The sequence below is a fragment of the Sarcophilus harrisii genome, chromosome 2 (assembly GCF_902635505.1).
Source record: "Sarcophilus harrisii chromosome 2, mSarHar1.11, whole genome shotgun sequence".
Taxonomy (NCBI): Eukaryota; Metazoa; Chordata; class Mammalia; order Dasyuromorphia; family Dasyuridae; genus Sarcophilus; species Sarcophilus harrisii.
Window position 1 is genome coordinate 488726139 of NC_045427.1, and position 17275 is coordinate 488743413.

General features: G+C 40.0%; 1 protein-coding gene across 5 annotated transcripts in view; it reads right to left on the bottom strand.

Annotated features, from left to right (window-relative positions):
* DIPK1B (divergent protein kinase domain 1B) overlaps window positions 1-17275 on the bottom strand; it is a 43666-nt gene that overhangs the window by 1856 nt on the left and 24535 nt on the right. For 4 of the 5 annotated variants that reach the window (XM_012554011.2, XM_023494339.2, XM_031954931.1 and 1 more), the window contains exons 3-4: window positions 4396-4503; window positions 2901-3077 (exon numbers count right to left, since the gene is read on the bottom strand). In XM_012554011.2, coding sequence (XP_012409465.1) covers window positions 2901-3077; window positions 4396-4503 — 285 coding nt within the window. The remainder of the gene's footprint in view (window positions 1-2900; window positions 3078-4395; window positions 4504-17275) is intronic. The other variant, XM_031954932.1, reaches the window with a different exon arrangement.

Consider the following 17275-nt stretch of genomic DNA (forward strand, 5'->3'; position numbering starts at 1 on the left):
CCCCACGTGCTTACTGCTAGCAACACTGTGCTTTATTTTTTTACACTAAAGTTTTTTATTTTCAAAATATGGACATGGATAATCTTTCACCACTGACCCTTACAAACTCTTGTGTTCCAATTTTTCCCCCTCTTCTCCCCACCCTCCCCTAGATGGTAAGTATTCTATATGTTCAATCCAATATATGCATACATATTTATACAATTCTCTTGCTGCACAAGAAAAATCAAATCAAATCAAATCAAAAAGGGAAAAAATGAGAAAGAAAATAAAATGCAAGCAACAACAAAAAGAGTGAAAATGCTCCGTTGTGATCCACACTCAGTTCCCACAGTCCTCTCTCTGGGTATAGAAGGTTCTCTTTATCACAAGATCATTAGAACTGGCCTCAATCATCTCATTGTTGAGAAGAGCCACATAAATCAGAACTGATCATTGCAATACTGTGCTTCTACTGTCCTTAGTACTATGGGAGATACAGAAATTAAAAGAATGGATTCTTTCCTCATGGACTTCATTGTCCAGCAGGGGAGAAAGGATCAAAAAATCATGAAAAAATGGATAACATTATACCAAACTGAGTCTAGATAATTGTGTTGTAGTCTTGCCCTCCTAATAACTTAATGAATGATTTTTGGATAAGGCACTCCCTCCTTTCTTAGCCTTTATTTCTTCATTTGCAAAATGAAGGTGCTGTACCAGATGATCTTCTTTTAAGAACATGATTTTAATTTCAACACTCATTTGTTTTAAATTTTGAATTCCCAATTTCCTCCAGTCCCTCCTTCACCCTTTGAGAAGCAAACAATATGCTGTCAAATTAGACATGTGAAATCATGCAAAACATTTCCATATTAACCATGTTGCAAAAAAGCAAGAAAAATAAAAATAATTTTAAAAATTATTCTTCAATTTGCTCTCAGTTCATCAGTTCTCTCTTTGGAGTCAGATAACATTTTTCATTATAAGTCTTTCAAGATTGTCTTGGGTCACCTACTCATCAGAGTAGCCGAATCTTTTACAGTTAATCATTATACTAGACAATATTAAAGCTCTCTTCTGTTTTTAGCATTCATAAAATGTTCTCTCTACCACACCAGAGAATTTTTTCCTTAAGATCTAAAAAGTGTCCATAGAATGGATTGCATTTAGAAATCCAAGCTATAAATAATTATATTTTTAAGTGATCCAAATTTCTAATAATTAGAGAAATACAAATATAAGTCTGAGGTTCTAGCTCACACCCATGACAGATGATGAAGGGCCAATAGGCACATAAATGCACTATTGGTGGAGTCTGGAAGGTAATGTAGAATTGTGCCCCTAAAGTCACAAAATTGTGTATACCCTTTGACCAGTTACCATCACTACAAGGCCTACATCCTAAGAAATGATCAAAAAGAGAGCAAAAGGCCCCATATGTACAAATATATTTATAGCATCTCTTTGAACTAAAGAAAATTGGGTACTGTCCATTAACTAGGTAATGATTATATAAATTATCATCTATGAAATTCTGTTGTTCACAAGAAATGATGAAAGAAGCAGTTTCAGAGAAACCTGGAAAGACAAACTGATGCAAAGTGAGATTAGAACTGAGAGAACAATTTATACGATAACAACAACACTAAAGACAAACATTTTGAAAGCCTTAAATACTCCGATCAATGCAATAACCAACCATGATTCCAGGGGACCCAAGAAGGATGAATGCTATTGACCTCAGAGAAGTAATGGACTCAAAATGTGGAAGAGACATGGGGGTTTTTGACATGGTTAATATGGAAATTTTTAAAAATAAGCTTATTTATTGCAAAAGTTTTTCCTTTCTTCTTTTTTCCCCTCCCTCCTTCCTTCCCTCCTTTTCTTTCTTCTACTCATTCCTCCCTTTCTTCCTTTTCATTTCCTTTCTTCCTCCCTCCCTTCCTGTCTCCTTCCTCCTTCCATTCCTACCTCCCTCTTTTTCCAATAGGGGAAAAAAGATGAGCAAAACAGAAAATAAATACTTGTGCTTCTCATGGAAGGCAGGTAAGACTCAAAAAATGTTTGTGCACATTTTAGTAAGAGTTAAAGTGGCAGAGAATCCTGAACTACCCCTCAAGATCCACCTGGCTTTTAGTTCCAAATGTGATACTAACTCACTATATAACCTTAAATGACTCATATTCCTATTTGGACTTCCATTTCCTCATCTATAAAATGAAAAGTTTGAATCAGGTGACTTCTGAAGTGCTTTCTAGCTATAACAATTTATAAATCTGTCTCTCTAGAAACCACCCAATCAATGCTGGAGAGACCAGATGGACCTTTTTGCCTCTGATGCTCAACTTTATGTAAGTTCTGCTGGCTTTGCACCTAATCAGTATTGCCTAAGTATGTGCTGGGAGATTGATTCATTTATTCATTTAAAAACCAAAGACTCAGGCAATAGAATAACTGGCTATGTCAGCTATTAAGGTCAAGGATGGATACAATAGGGAGAACAGACCAATCTAGTCAGAGAGGGAAAAAAATCAAGGACAGCAGAGGTTACAGGTAGATGCCATTCTTAGAGCTTGCCCCAACCATACTGGCTCTGCCCAGGGTCTTTAGAGAGCCCAAGAACATCTTTTTTGATTTGTCCTGAGGCACAGAGCCCCAAACCCAAGTGCTCAAGCTTTAAAAGAAAAACAAAAACATAATTGTGGAAATTTATAGAAGAATTACACATATTTAACATATATTGGATCACTTGCTGTCCAGGGCAAGGGTGGGGAGAAGGGAAGGAAAAACTTTGGAACACAAGGTTTTGCAAGGATGAATGCTGAAAATTATCCATGCATATGTTTTGAAAATAAAAAGCTTTAATAAGAAAAAAGAAAAGAAAAAGATACATCTTCTGCTGCAACAAACCAACTAACTTTGAGAAAATTCAGAAGCATTTCCCTGAACTCATCCATTGATGTGCCTCTTGTTGGCTTATCAAACAGAACCAGCTCTCTTCGGGGGGCTGTGTCAGGATTGTTCTCAGCCTTCAAGGACTCTGTGATACCACATTTGATGATCACCGCTTTCCCCTTCCAAACTCCACTGTATACCTGGCATAAAAATAAAAGAGTTGAGGAATTATCCAAGTAGAAAAGTTTTCTTCTTTCACATCCACCACAGTAGGTTTTGAGAAAAACTGCCCTCACATGATTGGATGTATTCCTACTAACTTCCAGCCCTGGATAGCTGGGGCTGGGAGGAACACAGATTCTCCTGAGTTTTATTCCCTCTGTGTAGTGTCCAGACTAGCTTTCTGGAGGATCTCTGGATGGGTCTTGGTCTTAGGTGGAAAAGTGATGAAGGCAAGAGAACGACCACAAGACTGGTCAAGGATGGAGTCTGGAGTCTGCGTCTGATCGAGCTCGAGCTCATATACACTCTCTCCTCTCCAGTCCTCTCAGCCCTCAAATACCTCAGTATGATTATATGACTACAGCATACTGAGCATGTGCCAATTGTAGAACCATTACATCACCACATCACACTATACGTGTACTAGAGAACCATTACCTCAGCAATCACACTGAATAAACACCCTGCTATAAGTATCCTTGCTTCAAGTAGAACACAGGTGGTCACACCCTCCCTGACTTCTCAAGAAATGGTTTTGAAATGGAAAAGAGAAATGGGGAGCCAAACCAGATATTGTCAGCGGGTTTCCTCTGGGCTAAAGGGTCTTATACCTTACCCAGAGTTCCCCTACTGTCTGCAGCCTTTGCACCTCTGAATGGTCAGGGAGGATAGGGGAACTATGTAGATTTTGACCCTTTTAGTTCCCCAAAACCTCCTTCCACAGGTTTCCTTTCCCCTGTTAGCATCTAGTAAGGAGAATAAAAAACAGCAGGAAGCAATTCTCAGTACAAAATACAGGTTCCCAACCCCACAGGGACCAGACCTGGGCAGGTTTCTCATTTGTGAAACAGCAGCCTGGGACTCCTTGGGTATCAATATGAAGAGGCTCCTGACATAATCCCGGACAGTGTGATGGGGTCTTAGAGTTCCTTCCAGCAGGGCAAATGGGTCCCCAAATAGGACCCCACTATTGGGTCAGTGACAAAGACAAACTGTGAGGTTCTCTGTGCTAAGAGCGAATATCCCAGCAGCCAAAGCTAGGGATGCGTTTATGGCCAAGGGCAGGCCGCTCGTCCTCGTCTGAGTTTGGGGCTTAGTCTGTTTGATTGAGAATACAAACATATGGAGAGGGGATCAATGACCCTCAAACCTTATTCCTATTAACTTTAGTCAAAGCTCTGACACAGTGTCCCTCACACCCCCTTCCAGGGGGGAATCTGGTAGTCGCAGCGATTGAGCCTTGGGCCCCACCTCGTCCCTGTGGGGAAAGCCTTTGGCTGGGCCCTTGTGCCTTACCTGCTTAGTGGGAGATGGGGACAGGCACTGCTGGAACACCAAGGTGTGCTTGTCGCACAGGTCGGAGCAGGCAGAACCCGAGATGATCCCCTTCTTGTACTGATCGCACTGGGAGAAGAGAAGGGGTTTAGGGCAGCACGAAGGGGGGGCCCGTCTGGATTACAGCCATGGCCAGTGGGAGGGCAAGCTCCCACCCCAAACTAGATCCAAACTAGATCAATGCACCCTCTCCTTTTTCACCTCTGAAGCTTTGAACCTTCCATTTCCCTGTCTGAAACACCCTTCCCCAGCCCCTGTGATTTTTCAAAAGCTAGCAGTCTCTTAAGAGCCAGATCAAGTCTCATTTCTTCCAAATATCTTCTTTCAACCAACAAATATCTATTGAGCACCCACTACTGTAGCAGGCCCTGGGAATAAAAAGACAGAGGTATAGTAACAACCCCTGCTCCAGGAAGCATTTATTCTGTTGGGAGAGAAAATATGGACATATATTTAAAAAGATCAAAAGGTGAAGAACATTAAGCAACTGAGGAGAAGCCAGGAAAGGATTCAGATACATGGTAACACTTAGATCTTAGTAAGCATACACTTATTTTTTAAGGGAATTTTTTCTTTTTGATGAGGCAGTTGGGGTTAAGACTTGTCCAGGGTCACACAGCTAGGAAGTGTTAAGTGTCTGAGGCTAGATTTGAACTTGGGTCCTCCTGACTCTAGGACCAGTGCTCTAACCACTGCACCATCTAGCTGCCCTAAACATACATTTATTAAGTATTTATATGTGCCAGAGATGTACTAAGTGCTGGGAATACAAAGAAAAACCTTCACAATCTCCGTCCTCATGGAGCATACATTCTAATGGGGGGAGACAGCATGTAAATAAATAGATATATTCCAGATAGATACCAGGTAGATACAATACACATAAAGAGAAGAACTACAAAGTAATCCAAAAGGGGTGACATTAGCACCTGTGGGGAACTTAGAAGAACCTCCTGCAAGAAGTGGGTTTTTACTATGGCCAAAGGGCTATCAAAGTGGGCACACCCTTTGACCCAGCAGTGTTACTACTGGGCTTATATCCCAAAGAGATACTAAAGAAGGGAAAGGGACCTGTATGTGCACGAATGTTTGTGGCAGCCCTTTTCATAGTGGCCAGAAACTGGAAACTGATGCCCATCAATTGGAGAATGGCTGAATAAATTGCAGTATATGAATGTTATGGAATATTATTGTTTGGTAAGAAATGACCAGTAATTTTCAGAGAGGCTTAGAGAGACTTACATAAACTGATGTTAAGTGAAATGAGCAGAACCAGATCATTGTACACTTCAACAACAATGAGGATGTATTCTGATGGACTGGGTCTTTTCAAGAGCAACATGTTTCAGGCCTATTCCAATGGTCTTGTAATGGAGAGAGCCATCTGTACCCAGAGAGAGGGCTATGGGGACTGAATATGGATCACAACATAGCATTTTCACTCTTTTTGTTGCTGTTTGCTTGCATTTTATTTTCTTTCTCATTTTTTCCCCTTTTGATCTGATTTTTCTTGTACAGCATGATAACTGTATAAATATGTATGCATATATTGAATTTAACATATATTTTTACCATGTTTATTTGCCTTCTGGGGGAGGATATGGGGGAAGGGGAGAGAAATTGGAACACAAGGTTTTGCAAGGATCAATGTTAAAAAAATTGTCCATGCATGTTTTGAAAATAAAAAGCTTTAATAAATATATAAAAGCAAAAAAAAATGGGCAAAAAAAAAAAGAAAGAAATGGGCTTTTGGTTCAGTGTTTAAAGAAGGCAAGTAAACCAAAAGTTAGAAGTGAGGGGGCAAAGCGTTATGGAAATAGTATGGAGATGAGAGGTGGAGCGTTCCACTCAAAAATGCCAGGATAACTAGATTGTGGAATTGTAGTAGGAGGTGAGATTTTAGAAAATTGGAAAGGGAGGGAGCAAAAGGCTGGATTATGAGGAGCCTTAAATGCCAAACAGAAAAGTCTAATTCTGATTCTAGAGGTAAGAGAACATCACTGGAGGTCACTGAACAAGATAGGGAATGGGACATGATCAGACTTACTTGTTAGGAAAATCACTTTTCTACAACAGAGTAATGGATTTGGAATAAGGAAAGACTTGTAGCCAAGAAACCAATTAAAAGGTTAATAGTAGGTGCTACACAATGCTAGCTATCATCCTCATTTATATTTGTTGATTTATTTACTATTATTATTTACCATGAGGAACGTGCATGTGAGTCCAATCTTCCTGGTCACAAGTTGAGTCATTCTTTGTCTCCTCAACAAAACTTTGTGAAGAATAAGCCTTCTGATCAACAGATTGGTTAACAGGATAAAATTTTGGAGTGGGCAAGACAAAGATGACTAAGAAAGGAGTGGTAAGAGGAAGAGAGGAGGTATGGAGAGTTAATAAGGTCAAAAGAGAAAGCAGTTGCAAAAAGAAACAGCATTGAAGGCAGAGGTCCCTGGGCTGACACTCCAGATCCTGAATCCCACTGCTCCAGTTCTCTAGGAGGGTTCACGTCAGGCCCTTGGTTCAAAACAAGTAAGATATTCTTGGTGCAACTACACCACTGGCTCTGTATATGACAGCAGGCAAGGACTGCACTGCACGCTTTTTGTTCCTCTGTTTTCCCATCTCTACAGTAGACACAGTTTGCTTAATTAAGCACTCAGGGAGCTGAGTTAAAATGATTTTTGAGGCATCATGAGAGTGTTTATATGGAATTACTTGTTGGCCAAGAATGCCAGAGAATAATTTTCAGGTTCTCCAACAGGCAGATACATTGTTCAATAGTTTTCATCAGAAGTAATTCTTTAGTTATAAATACTTAATTATAAGTACAGTGGATAAAATTTCATCATGTCTAAATTGTTTTGGGTAAAATAAACCATGAGGCCCTGAAATTGTCATTCTTGCTTAAGAGCCTATCAAAGGGGAGGAAAGTGGCTAAAATTGTTATCATTGTTGGACACCCTTCCTTCTTGAAGAGGACCAATGACATCAGAAGGTTAATGTCTTGACTTACAAGTGAATGGGATTTAAGTGAGGCAGGACTATGCAAAATCATCAGCCCCACTTACTCCTCCAGAGAAATCTGGAATTGAATAAAAAGACATGGATCAGAACTGGGTATGGTCCCCAATGTCATGGGACACCTTGACCTTGTTAAGCTAAGGTTTTTTCTAGGTCTCATTTTGTCTGAGACAATCTGGGGAAAACCTTGGTTGAGTCCTTTTAATTTGGTGGATAATACTGTGTGATTCTGATTAATGTAGAAGTATTTAAGGAGGTTCTGTTATTACCTTTTAGTGGCTACACTGATATTGGATATTAATTATGCAAGAGGTAGCCACTTTATTCCAAATCCTATAATATAATAACAATGTTATAGGGAAAACCTTGGGGAATCAAAACTTCATCATTCTTTTCTATAACCTGTTGGGGGCGCCTGGTGGCTGGATGTCTCCAACACATCTTGAAGTAGAGGAACCACAAGTATCTCATCCCAAAGAAAATTAATTCTTTTTCCTCCAAAATCCTCTTCTGAATTTCCCTATAACTGGTATCATCATCTTCCCATTTACTCAAAGCAACTTCAAGATTATCTACAATTTCCTGTCACTCAATCCACATATCCAATCTGTTCCCAAATCTTGCTGTTTTTACCTTCACAGCATCACTTACATATGTCCCTTTTTCTCTATTTATATAAATTCAAGCCTAGTTTGAGCCCATATCACCTTTTATCTGGGCTATCACAACAGTCTCAATTTTCTCCCTATTCCAATTCATCCTTTACTCAGCTACCAAAGTGATTTTTTTTTTTTTTAAGAGAGATTGGCCATGTCACCCTTTCTGTTCAGTGAACTTCCATGGCTCCCTATTACCTCCAGGATAAAATCTAAACTCCCTTGTTTGGCCTTTAAAGCTCTTCCTACTTTCCAGTCTTCTTACAGATTTACTCCCTCTCATTCTCTGTGGTCCCAGTGACATTGTTCCTCTTGTAATTCCCCATCTCCATACCTTTGCACAAGCTGTCTCCCATGCCTGGAATGCCCTCCCTCCTCACTTCTGCCTTTTTCTTCCTTCAAGTCTCAGCTCAATCATTTAGCAGGGGTCCTTAAACTTTTTAAATAGGGGTCCAGTTCACTGTCCCTCAGATTGTTGGAGGGCCGGACTATAGTAAAAACAAAAACTTTGTTTTGTGGGCCTTTAAATAAAGAAACTTCATAGCCCTGGGTGAGGGGGATCAATGTCCTCAGCTGCTGCATCTGGCCCGCGGGCCGTAGTTTGAGGACCCCCGATTTAGAGGATGACTAACCAGTTGTAATATATTATTATGATGGAATACAACTATGTATAAGAAATAATGAACTGGATGATTTTAGAAAAACACGGGGAGACTTGCATGAAATAATGAAAAATGAGATGAACAGAACCAAGAAAATGTTGTACATAGTAATAGCAATATTGTTGGAAGAATACGTGAACAGCAAGTTATTCTGAGTTATAAATATTTAAATCAATTACTAACCTTTAAAGGAAGATGTTCTCCAGAGAAACAAGTGATAAATAGAAGTATGTATAGTATAGTCTTCACATATATTTATAAATCTGTGTTACTGGCTGACTTCTCTAGTGCAGAGGTGGGAAGGGATGGAGAAAAACAGTTTGGAACTTAAAATGTAACTAAAAATAATAAATTTAAACTTAAAAAAGAGTCTATAGTTCACCTGCAAGAGGCTTTCCTGGTCTCCCAAATATGAATTCCTCCCTTTTCAATCATTTTCCATGTGTTCTGTGTGCATATATAAATATACATATGTATATGCAGGTGTATCAAATGTACCTAGCAACTGATATGTTGTCTCCTTCATTGGAATGCACTTCCTTGTGAGAAGGGACCTCGCTTTTGTTCTTTCTCTCTATCATCACCAGTGCTTGGCTGGCACGGTGCCTAGAATTAAAGAAGTGCTTAATAAATTCTTGGTGACTGACACAAGTGACCCTAATATCTCTGCAGGCCGCATTGCACTAGCCAAGTCCCTCCCATCTCCATTCACATTCATCATGTCCAGACTTCCTCTGCTGACACTGCAGACGCCCCCAGCTGAGGCATCAAGTCCCTGCCCTTTCTCCCATCCTGCTTCAAGCCTCCTCGAGCGACAAAGGCAGCGCTGACTGTCTCAGCCCTCCTGAAAGCTGCACATCCCAGGCTCGCCATTACCACAAACAGCAGAGATCTAACAGCAAGATAAATAAATTAGTCCCAGCAGGGACGTGGTCAATACTTAGTTATCACCGGTTTCTATTTGACAGATGGAGCCGGGGCCCTTAATTAAAATGTGGCTGCAAAGAGTTTGTGCTAATGAGCCCATTACCTGGTAGGGTTAGAGGGAGACACAGCTAAAGGCCCCACGGCCTTGTCGGAGGAGAAGGGGTAAAGATTGGGAAGAGGAGGGGGGGGGGGGGAGGAAGGATAGGATTTCCAGGTGCAGGATCGCTTTAGAAATAGGATAAGCAGAGAAAGGATGAACAAGCCGGCAACAATAGTAAGCCCATATTAGGTTCTCTATTTTCCAGGAAAGCTTTCCTTCCCATTCCAGTCCACAGTGATCTCTCTCTTCCCGGGCTCCTAGAGCCGTGTTCTCTCTCTCCTGTCTGTCTTTCTCTCTTTCTCTCTCTGTCTCTCTTTCTCTCTCTCTCTGTCTCTCTCTGTTTCTCTGTCTCTATCTCTGTCTCTCTGTCTCTGTCTCTCTCTTTCTCTGTCTGTCTCTGTCTCTCTCTCTCTGTCTCTCTGTCTCTGTCTCTTTGTCTGTGTGTGTGTGTGTGTGTGTGTGTGTGTGTGTATATATATATATAAAGAATGTATTAATTATTAGACACCACTGACTGGAATGTGTCCCTTGGGCCTGTACAGTTGCACTAACTCATATGTGAGACTACCTCTATTCACTATCTCATGGATGACCTCAACTGGCAGCCAAACCCAAGCCCATGCAAGCAAAGTCCAGCTGCCTTCTATGGAGTCACACATATAAGGACCAGAGCTTTTGGATTCTCCTTTTTCCTTCTATTATGGTGCCAATCCACACTCTCCTCCATCAAGAGTTTTAATTGAACCCCAAGAGATGCATGGCCATAAGGGGAGAAAGATGCTTTGCTTTTAGAGGACACCAGCTGAGAGTTTCCATGGGACAGTTGAGTACTGGACTGAAAGTACTGAATCCCAAACTTTGCCACTAACTCACTGTGTGAACTGGGTTAAGTCTTTGGGTTCAGTGTGTGTGACCATCTAGGAAAGGAGGAGATAAGACCAGTCAATCCCTAACGTTTTCTCCTTGCATCTATGAGAATCTATGCAAGTGGTGTGTAACTTTGTTCTGCTAAATAATGCTGATTCCAAGTATTTTATCCAAGTATTTAATTTGGGATGTTGGGGCAAGGAAAAGTCTTAGAATATGGTCCTTAATCTCAGGTTCATTAACATAATTTTTATTTTTAAATTATAGAATGAAATAAGTATTTCTATAATTAAAGTACAATAAAAAAGATGATTATAACTGAAACTGCAAATCTACTATGTTCAACATGCTATTCCTTTCAAATATACAATAAAATTATCATGTAAATTTCCTTTTTTTCTTCCCTTTTCCACTTGTCCTACAGATGCCTTCCATAAAGGCACAAATATGTGTATAAGCATATATATATATGTATATAAAAAAAATTCTATATATACATATTTTCTATCCTATACATCTATTTACCAGTTCTTTCTCATGCGGATAACATATTCACTTATTTTAAAATATATTTTTACATATTAATCAATATACTTTATTTTTATATTATAATTTTCTTTGTAATAGCATGCCTTTTATGAATTTAATAACATTTTTCTGAGAAGGGGTCCATAAACTTCATTAGACTCCCCAATTGTTCCATGACACACAAAAATTAAGAATCCTATGCAGGGTAATTAATAACTATGGAATACCTCAGTATTTGGACACAGGCCCAAGAGAAGGGGATAAGCACCTTAGGCTTAGAGTTATGAAGATAGAGAAAAAAATCAGAAATGCAGGTAAAAGATTTCCAGATATTTTCTCTTTCTCTCTTCCAGTGGCAAGTTTCTTTTAGGTCAACAAGCTACTCTTCCTTCAGGGCATGAAGTCCATTTGTTGGTCATTCAGACCATTATTTGATTTTTTTCACCATTTCAATACTAACAGCCTCAGCTACATACATTTTGATTGCAGGTAGAAAAAAGGCAAACTGGAGAAGGGCATAAAGAAAAGGGGAAAACATTGATGTTCACAGTTACACTGCCCTGTCTCTTGGCCCCCTGACTCCTGTGTGCCAGCAGTTCCTCCCCACCCCCCAAGGCCAATGTTGGGGCTGATTCTGGGAAGCTCTCTAGCAGACAGTCCCCAGGCTTTCCTCTCCAGGCAGACTCTGGCTCCCGAGCTAGTGAGTGGTCCAAAACTCCTACAGAGCCTGAGCACTGCAGGGGGGAGGATGGAGATTTCTCTGAAAGGCAACCATTTGAACTTCATGGGGAGTCAGTGGGAAGGTGAGAAGCATATCCCAAAGGGACACAGGAAAGAGAACAGCTCCTTGCTGCCAGGGAGCCCGACTCTCCCTGTAACCCCCAGGCACACACAAGGCCCTTTGTCCCTCTCCCCAGAGTGTCTGCCGTGCCTTCTGTGCAGTCAGGGGGCCCACAATGCTCAGTGTGTCTGGCTGGGGTTGTGGAGAAACTGAGAAAGAAACCAGATGTCCCCAGGGGAGGTGGGTATGGGGGAGAGTGGGGAGGGCAAACTGAGGGAGCTGTTAGAAGAAGCTGCGAACTGATGGACAGAGGGGCCGCAGCTCTCTAGGTCCATAATGGAGCGTGCTCCTCACCTCCCGCCAGAGAGGCGAAGGCCTCGGGGACAAAAAAAGAAGCACATTTTTGGACAAGACTCTTATATACATTCACTTCGATGGACCATGCTTCTTTATTACAAGAGCTTTCCCTGCCTCCTTTCTCTAATTTATTAATTGAGGAGAAGCTAATGTTAAAAAAAAAAAAAGAAAGAAAAAGAAAAGAAAAAAAGGAAAGAAAGAGAGAGCCATTAAAACATTTTCTAATGCATAAGAAGGCATAGAGGAATAGAACAATTTAAAAAAGAATATGTATCATTTATTATATGCTTTTTAAAATACCAAGTAGTATGAAATGGGTTTCCCAACAGAATCTACCTTTTAACAACTTTTAACAACTAAGACATTTGGAGTATTTTAGATATTCAAATCATCTACAAGGGACCTATGAAGGAAGATGTTATCCACAGCCAAAGAAAGAACTGATAAGAAGAAGTATGTATAATATGGTATTATAAGTACACACACACATTGTGTCTAATGATAACCTTCCCTATAGTGAGGTGAAAAGGGAGAGAAAAAGTGCATAGCAAAGAACAACTGAAAACTTAAAAGAAAGCATAGAAAAGCAGGGTAGCTTTGAAAATAATGTGTAATATTTATTACATTTTTTAAATAAGTAGTGTGAAATGGAAATCCATGCTTTTAAACTGAATCCTTTTTTTATATCGTACCGTGTACATGCTAATGTACTATCTTTTTTTGTCTTTTTGTATTTAAGTTCGAAATGAATAAAAAAATTTTTCAAAAGAATGTAATTTTGTGATCTACTGTGTATGAAAAGGCTCTTTTTTGGGTGTTTAAGTTCAGAATTTGAAACAATAAAAAGAATTTGCTGCGGAATAAGGAAGAAATGATAATTCCCAAATTTAGTTAGGAACTGGGAAAGGTCAAGTAATCAACAAATATTCCTTGAGGTCAATTGTGCACCAGGGAAGAAGGTCTTCCTTACTCTGAGCAAAGGAAAGGAAATATTCATCAAGCCTGGAAATAATAATAGACTGAGAAGGGGTGAGGAAAGAAGGGTAAGAGGAGAAAGAGAAGACAGTCAAAGGTAACTAGGGCAGAGCTTGACCAGGAAGGTTGGAGTTCTTGGTTCCCAGGCAAGGACTGGGACCTGTTGGATGAAATGTCTCCTGTTACTAAGAGCAGAATGGGGCTCTTCTGTCTCAAGTCTGATATCTAGCCTTTCTTCCTGCACGGGCTTTAAATGAGAGACCTGGACTTTTTTGGTACTAGGGAGAGTTCTACTAGGGAAATCATTGGAAAATTAAAGTACCAATACAACATTTATAAAGGGGAAAGAAAGACATGGAAAAAGGGGGCAAGAGCCTTTGTGTAGAAGACCCAGACCTGAATGTGCCAATCCATGGGGATAGGTACCATACCCCAAAGGGAAACTACCAAGAGACTTTATTGTCAAGATACTCTGGCCAATGAGTGGGAAACAAGCACCCTGGACTGAGAAAACAAAACAAAATAAAACCAGGAAAGAGGAATTAGCTTTTTATTAAGTACCTTACCCTTCCTTTTTTTTTTTTTTTTTTTAAGAAAAAAGAAATCCTAATTCTCCCTGATTTTTTCTTTCTTATTTTTTTATTATTTTTATTTTTATTTTTTGATTTCTTTCTTTCTTAAAAGAAAAAAGTTTCCATAGAGCAAATATTCATAGAGCACTTTAAAGTCTGCTAAGTGTTTTACAAAAATAGTCAAATATTATCCTTAAAACAACATTGAGAGGCAGGTGCTATTATTATCATTTTAGAGATGAGGAAACTGAGGCAGAGGTCACATGTCTTCCAGGGTCAAATAGCTAATAAGATCTGAGACTGAATTTGAACTTGGGTCTGTCTGAGACCAAATGAAGCATTCTATTCAATGAGCCACATTTAATTAGCAAATCAAATTTTGCAGAATATAGTTTTGTGTTTCTAAATTAACAATTACTTTAGATTATGGCTTCTTAATCTGATAGACTGAGTCCATGGATAGATTTCTTTTTTTTGAAATTATTTTGAAATGTATGAATTTTCATTATTTTAAAAAGGAAAAAATTATATCTGCATTTCAATACAATTGGTTTCCTTTATAATCCCATTTTATTTTATCCATTGAAAATTATATTTTAAAAACATTATTCTGAGAAGAGGTAAAAGCCAAAGGGAGCCAGGACATGCAAAAAGCTAACACCTACAATCCTTAAGGGACATTTCAAAAATGCCATTTTTTCACTATTCCCCTAATTTTCAACTTTTTTCTTTTAAAAACCTTTCTCTTCTCCTCTTCCTCCCTTCCCCACTTTGGCTTCAAAACTCCCAGTAATTAGGCATCTTTCAGTGAGTTTTGAAAGGCAGTGTGTCTGACAATGGAGTTTAGAAAGGAGACCTACTTTCAGGTCTGTGCCTCTGGCACAAAGTGTAGCCAGAAGCAAGTCATGCTCCAACAATTCTTTGAAACAGTAAATAGCAGATGAATTTGGCACTGCATCAGTCTAATAATAAAAGAACTGACATTTATATAGCGCTTTACAAATATTACTTCATTTGATCCTCACAACAACCCTGGGAGGGAGGCACTATTTTTATGTCCATTTTGTAAATGAGGAAAGGGAGGCAGACAGCATTTAAATAATTTGCCCAGGGTCACACAGTTAGTGTCTGAAACTGGATTTGAACTCAGGTGCTTCTGACTCCAGGTCCAGGCCCAGTGTTCTATCTACTGATTTGCCAATGAAATCACAAAATCTGGACCTTTACAGACACACACTGCAGATCTGTAGTTCTGAGTCCTGGTCTGATGTTCTATTAAAGCAATAATTGGGGAAGTAATTTTTTTTGTCTTTGAAACCTTGAAATCATCTGCTCCAGTCCTTTGCAGGGATCTGTTTGTTCACCTAATTATTCTCTAGTCTTCTCCAGTGTCCAAGGTTGGAGACTCAATAACCTTCCTTGGTTTTCTAGTCATCCCAGTGTTTTCTGGTGCGGTGGTCCATTGTTCTTTGCATCCCACTCACTCTTGTTCCCACTTGCAGATGGCTTCTTCCTTTTCAGCCTTCCACAAATCATGGAGAAAACCCGCATCCTCTTCATAAACCTCCCCTCCCCCCGCCTCTGAATCTGCACAATCTCTTTTCTGGAGCCAAAGGAAACAGCTGGTGCTCCCTTTCCACTCCGAGTCACAGAAACAAGGGTGATATAAATCCTATGCAAGTCACAAGCGGCTGGCCTTCACTTGCAAGGGGAGGATGGATGTCCAGTCCTTAAATGTGTCAGCACCAGCTCCTGCTCCTTAAGGAGACACAACTTCACTGGGGTTCCAGTCTCTCCTCTCCGATCCATTTGCCCTCGTATAAGTCCAGCAGCATGAGTTCCTTTGTCCATTCTCTTCCCACCTTCTACCCTCCCAATCTAGGGAAGCTGACATTTGTGGGATTTTTAGGTTTCAGCATGGAAAAGTCTCCCCAATCCTGAATGATCCACAATGATACAATAGAAGAGACAGCTGCATTCAGTTCCTGACTCTGACACATACTTGCTATCTCACAATGAGCAGGTCACTTGACTTCTCTGAACTCGATTTTTTTTTGTTCTTTAAAAATAAAAATGATAATATTTATACCGCCTACTTTTTAACCTTAAAGTACTAAAAAATTATAAGCTATATGTAATCACTGATATATATCCTGCTCTTTTAAGTCAAAGAGCCACGCACTGTGTTAAGCACTGGCATTGCCTCCCTAAAAGGGCAGAAAACAAAGCAGAACAGAACCTCCTCGAGGAGCTCACAGGCAAACCAACAATCAGAACAAATGAGATATGCACATATAATCTCAGAAGGAAGGACCAGGAAGGGCTTCATATAAGGCAGCTGGCAGGTGCAGTGGATAGAGGCTGGACCTGGATTCAAGAATACCCGAATTCCAATTTGATTTCAGACACGTTAGCTATGTGACCCTGGGAAATCATTTATCCCTTTTTTTTTGACCTTAGTTTTCTCATCTGTAAGATGGGGATAATAGCACCTGCCTCACAGGGTTGTTTTGCAGACCAGATGAGATAATAATTGTAAAGCACTTAGCATGTGCCTGCTATATAGTAATTACTGTATAAATGTTAGCTATTATTGTTGTTGTTTTTATTTATTATTGTTGTTATTATTATGAAGTGAAACATTAGTTGAGACTTGAAGAAAGCCAGGAATTGGAGATGAAGAGGAAGAAAGTTCTAGGTATGGGGACAGCCAATAGGAATGCCCGAAAGGGTTGGAACGTTTGAAGTGAGGAGCAAAAAAGAAGGTCATCATCGCTGGATCACAGACTTTGTGGAAGGGGGTGAAGCACAAGAAGACTGGAAAGGGAAGTTCAGTTTTGGACATGTTGAGTTGAAGTCATTCAGGAGAGAGCCAATTGGAGAGGTCTAATAGCCCATTGGTGATGTGAAATTGGAAATTGGGAGAGAGGTTAGCAAGCACGGGACAAACAGATCTGAAAATCATAAGCCTGAAGATAATAATGGAATCTATGGGAGCTGATGTCATGAAGTAAAATAGTATAGAGGGAGAAGAAGAGGACCCAGGATAGATCCCTGGGAGACAGCCACAGTTACCAGGAATGACCTGGATGAAGATCCAGCAAAGGGGACTGAGAAGGAGAGGAGGGAGAACAAAGAGAGATTCCCTAATACCTTGTCCTACTGAGCCAGAGCCTACTTCCATAAGCTTTCACATCTCTCCCTTTTTCTTTATTCATATACTAACACCGCAGTTCAGGCCCTCTTTGACTGTGACCTGCCCACAGGCTTCCAGTTGGTCTCCCTCTTTCCAGTTTCTCCCTTCTCCAATCCATCACTACACAGCTGCCAAACTGAAATGTCTAAAACATAGGTCTGACTGTGTCCTTCCCCAGTCAAGAAGCTTTCTATTG